General features: G+C 39.3%; 1 protein-coding gene across 1 annotated transcript; it reads left to right on the top strand.

The window, feature by feature from the left end:
* agt (angiotensinogen) lies at positions 1-4,409 on the top strand. Its single transcript, XM_015944822.3, has 7 exons — positions 1-142; positions 1,886-2,311; positions 2,407-2,773; positions 2,863-2,987; positions 3,113-3,261; positions 3,396-3,552; positions 3,637-4,409. Exons 1-7 carry the CDS (start codon positions 134-136, stop codon positions 3,811-3,813), a joined length of 1,410 nt encoding a protein of 469 aa, XP_015800308.3. The 5' UTR covers positions 1-133; the 3' UTR covers positions 3,814-4,409.

Raw genomic sequence — 4,409 nt, 5'->3', positions numbered from 1 at the left:
AACAGACTGAGTGATGGCAGCAGAGCCCCAGACTCAATGCTCCTTTGGTTAATCTGTAACCAGAGTACAAGCACAGCTGCTGGGTTTAAACAAGGGAGCAAAGGCACAGGACCTCATTCAGAAACAACTGCAGATGCACAAGGTAAGATCAAATTTTGACTTTATCTTGTTTTTTTTTTAAGTTTGATGATAATCAGATCAGATTCTTCAAACAAAATTGGAATTGCAGCTTTTCGAAAACCTTTTCATTGTAATAATTTTCATGTGATAAATTTAGACCTGAATTATAAAACAGCATATAAACATCTCCTAAAGATGATTAGGCTTTAATGAAAAAATTACTACGGATTAATAGGAGTCTGGTTTTTCACCGTAACCTCGTTTAAGTCCAGTCTGGGCTGTGTGATCACTTGTTGATCAGGGACCAAGGCCAAATTCTGCATCCAGACAAAGACATTGTTTGTTCACCTCCAACAGGAGTCCAGCAGTCCACATGTCTCCACGTTCAAGTCAAAGGATAAAGTCCTTGTTTAGACACCAATCTTTAAAGATCTAAGAGACATACAACTGACTGCTGTAAACATGCATGAACAATCTCTGTTGTATTTTTTTTATTATCTTTATTTCATTCAAAAAAAAAATAACACAACAGATACTAAACAATATTCATGAAAACACAATATATATTTGAATGAAAGGGAGCAGATAGAAGAAAAATCTTATTATTTCTGCCCCCTTTTTAAACTTAAATATCAATTTATATTTGTGCAGTCCCTCACCAGTTCTTTCAGTCCCGTAACTGTTCACATTTGTTAATTATTATGTCCACATCAATTGTCCATTGTCATATCCACTCAACACACGTGATTTAATGTGTAGACTGAACACTTTTAGAGTTCTTGACTCTTTCCATTCTCTGTCCAGGCAATTCCACAACTTCACACCATTCACAGATATGCTCATTTCCTTCATTCTTGTTCTAAATCTAGGTTTTTTGAAGATTTCAAATCCCTTCAACGAATAACTGCTATCTCTCTTTTCAAATATATGCTGAATATTCTTTGGCAATGTACCTTTATTTGCTTTATACATTATATGCAATATTCTCCAGTTGACCAAACCATGAAATTTAATTACTTTATATTTTATAAATAATGGGTTAGATGGAGCTGTACTATGAGTGTTGTCTATAATTCTCATTGCTCTTTTCTGCAAAACAAACAAAGGTTGTGTATACGTTCTATATGCAGTTCCCCAGATTTCTACACAATAATTTAAGTATGGCAGAATCAGTGCATTGTATAGTAATAACAAGCCTTCACTATTTAGTAAAAACTTTACGCTATATAATACTGCAATGGCTTTGGCCATTTTACCTTTTATATAGCCTATATGTGATTTCCAGCTTAGAGCTTCATCAATCATTACTCATTATTAATAACTGATTTAACTGTCATTACAGATGATTATGCAAACATGTTTGAGGACACGCTGTCTCCAGTCTGAAGGCTGGTTTAGCGGGTTCTAGTCTGTCAAACACACCCAAATACACACAACCTTAATAACACACAAATGTGTGTTTATTACCTCTGTTGCGAAGGGTTGTGTCTGCTTTCATTCACTGAGAAAACACAAAAAATACAAAACCTGTCGGTCACTGACGTCTAAACCAAAACTAGAGTCAGCCAGAGATGTGATGTAAGCTGTAAGGTTGTGGTGCCCTCAGAGGATTTTCTTAGAGGGGGGTCCGATGGGGCAACAATTTAACACCCCCCCCCCCCCCCACCACCACCACCACCACCACCACCACCACCACCACCAACCTATTACAGCTTATTATCTGAGAAAGTCCTTTAAAAATAAAAGTACATGTTTTCACCCACAGAGAAGAATTAAAGCTAAGATGCTACAATCAGTCAACGTTCTGGTCCTGCTGCTGTTCTGCATCTTCTCTGGAAGCCAAGCCAACCGCGTCTATGTTCACCCCTTTTACCTTTTCGCTGGGGAGAATGTCAGCTGTGAGACTCTGCAGAACCCGACTATTAAGCCTCTGGATCTGCTCCCCGTGACCCCTCTTGATGGAGACATCTTGACACCAGACAAGAGGGACCCATCCCATCTGGATGCACAGAGGCAGAACGTCACAGAGAGGACAGCGGTCCTGGCTGGTCTACTGAACCCTTTGGGCCTGAGGATGTACCAGGCTCTCAGCAGGAAACACAACAACACTCTTCTGTCTCCGGTCAACACCTTTGGATCCCTCGTCACCTTTTACCTGGGAGCCTCTAAGAAGACAGCGAGATCTTACCAGGTGCAGAATTTAATTTGTTTTTTGTTAATTAAAATAATCTACTACTACTTTTTGTAAAATTGCATCAGATAAACAGTTTGGTAATTTTGTTCTAGATACTTCTTGGCTTGAGTAGTGACACCGACAGAGAGGACTGTGTGTCCTTGGTGGATGGACAAAAGGTTCTCAGCACCCTACGGGGCATCAACTTTCTGATGGACAATACGTCTCAACATGAAATTGCCACCCAGATATGGGCCTTCGTTAGCAAGGAGGCTCAGTTGTCAGGTAACTTTATTCAGGGCACACAAGATTTCTCAGACAAGTCATTCGTCCGAAGCGTGGACTTCTCAAAACCTCAGGAGGCAGAGACTCTGGTTAACAGCTTTGTGGAGAAGACTTCGGATGGAAAGATGAAGAACGTCATCAAAGATCTGAATTCAACCAGTAATCTTCTGTTCATCTCCTCCTTTAGCCTCAAAGGTCTGCTTCTGTTGAGTTTGTTTTACATATTCTTTACTCCCCAAAAAGACTCAGTTCTCATTTTTGTTGATGTGATCATGTTTTGTTAGGCAACTGGGTGACAGCTTTTCAACCAGATAAGACCACCATGGAGGAGTTCCATGTTGATGAGTCAACCACAGTAATGACATCAATGATGACCCGCACGGGCCTCTACCACCACCTGAATGATAAGGTGAACCTTATCTGATCAGAATAGTCTGTCCATTGGTGTTTTAATGCATTATGGCTGCAAATACAACAAAGATGGGCAGAAGAATGTCTGTCATCTTTTTTGATCGTTGGCACTTTACTTTGAAGGTGAACAGGTGTGTCGTTGTGAAACTGTCTCTGAGTGAACATTCCTACATGTTACTGGTCCTGCCTCACGAAGGGGTCCCCATCAATGAAGTTGAGTTTAAGCTGCTCACAAATCTCATGACCAGATGGCACCAGAACCTCCAAGAGGGGTGAGGGAAGAAGTTTACTAGACTTTCCTTCTTTTATTATCTGCTTTGTGTTAACTGATCAGTTTAATGTATAAGGGTTTGGGATTCGGGTTACAGTTTGCATTTTCAAATCAAATATCCATTTGTTCTCCCAGTTTGCTGGAGCTGTCACTCCCTAAGTTCTCTATGTCGTCTGTGAACGACCTGCGTGACCTGCTGACCAACATGAACCCTGAGCTTGAGGCCATGCTGTTGGGCTCTCAGGCAGAGTTCAGCCAGCTCAGCAACATCAAACCCTTCACCATAAATAAGGTTAACCAAACGGGCCTGAGGTTATGTTAAAAGCAGAAGCTCTCTGTGTTTGTGTCATTAAAAGGTCTTTCTGCTTCTTCTCAGGCCATCAACAGTGTGCTGTTTGAGATGTCAGAGGAAGGAGCAGACGCTAAAGACAAGCAACCGGAAGAAGGAGTCCCCCTGAAACTGTCCATCAACAGGCCGTTCTTTTTCTCTGTTATAGATAGGTATTATAAATCTATCCTTCTAATGGGCAAGATCATTAATCCTACCCTCTAAATATGTAAAATGAACAAAAACAACTCACATGCCAGACCAACATTTTGTGTTTTTCTATAGAATAATTGCCAAATGTTAAATATCGCAATATGCAACAGTACTTTTGTTATTTTAATTTAAAAAAATCTGTTACAACTTGACTAGGAGCCACGTGTCAGTATTTATAAAGGAAGTTACTTCCTGTTGGTCACCTACTTAAAAGGTTTGGTAACACTTTATAATGCATTATTAAGCATTAATCGACGATTAAACAAAGTATTAACAACTTCTTAACCATACTATGTAATTTATTACTAAGCAGACCCCCTCCCATCACCCCCACCCCCAATAACAATAACAGGAACGTTAATAAAGGGACCCCTTTGTTTATTAATGCTTAATAACACACTAAGTAACATTAATAAAGAGACCCTAATTGTAAAGTGTTACCAAATGTCCATTTTTTTCTTTCTTGTAAATTTATTAAGACAAATTTCTAAACTGTATTTTGAAGAGTATACAGTAACCACTGTTGTCTATTGTTAATGACTGATATCTTTGCATTTTGTAACGGAGTCTATTTTGTGTAATTGCTGAAATAAATATGGTCAAAACTA

The sequence above is a fragment of the Nothobranchius furzeri genome, chromosome 12 (genome assembly GCF_043380555.1).
Source record: "Nothobranchius furzeri strain GRZ-AD chromosome 12, NfurGRZ-RIMD1, whole genome shotgun sequence".
NCBI classification, from domain to species: Eukaryota; Metazoa; Chordata; class Actinopteri; order Cyprinodontiformes; family Nothobranchiidae; genus Nothobranchius; species Nothobranchius furzeri.
Note: the sequence above shows the minus strand (reverse complement) of the source record. Positions and strands in the feature narration are given on the sequence as shown.

Excerpts from the sequence above, each read along its gene's own strand:
- agt (XM_015944822.3), top strand. Across the intron at positions 2,774-2,862 it reads CTCCTCCTTTAGCCTCAAAG|GCAACTGGGTGACAGCTTTT; the intron begins GTCTGCTTCTGT and ends ATGTTTTGTTAG. Across the intron at positions 3,262-3,395 it reads CACCAGAACCTCCAAGAGGG|TTTGCTGGAGCTGTCACTCC; the intron begins GTGAGGGAAGAA and ends TTGTTCTCCCAG.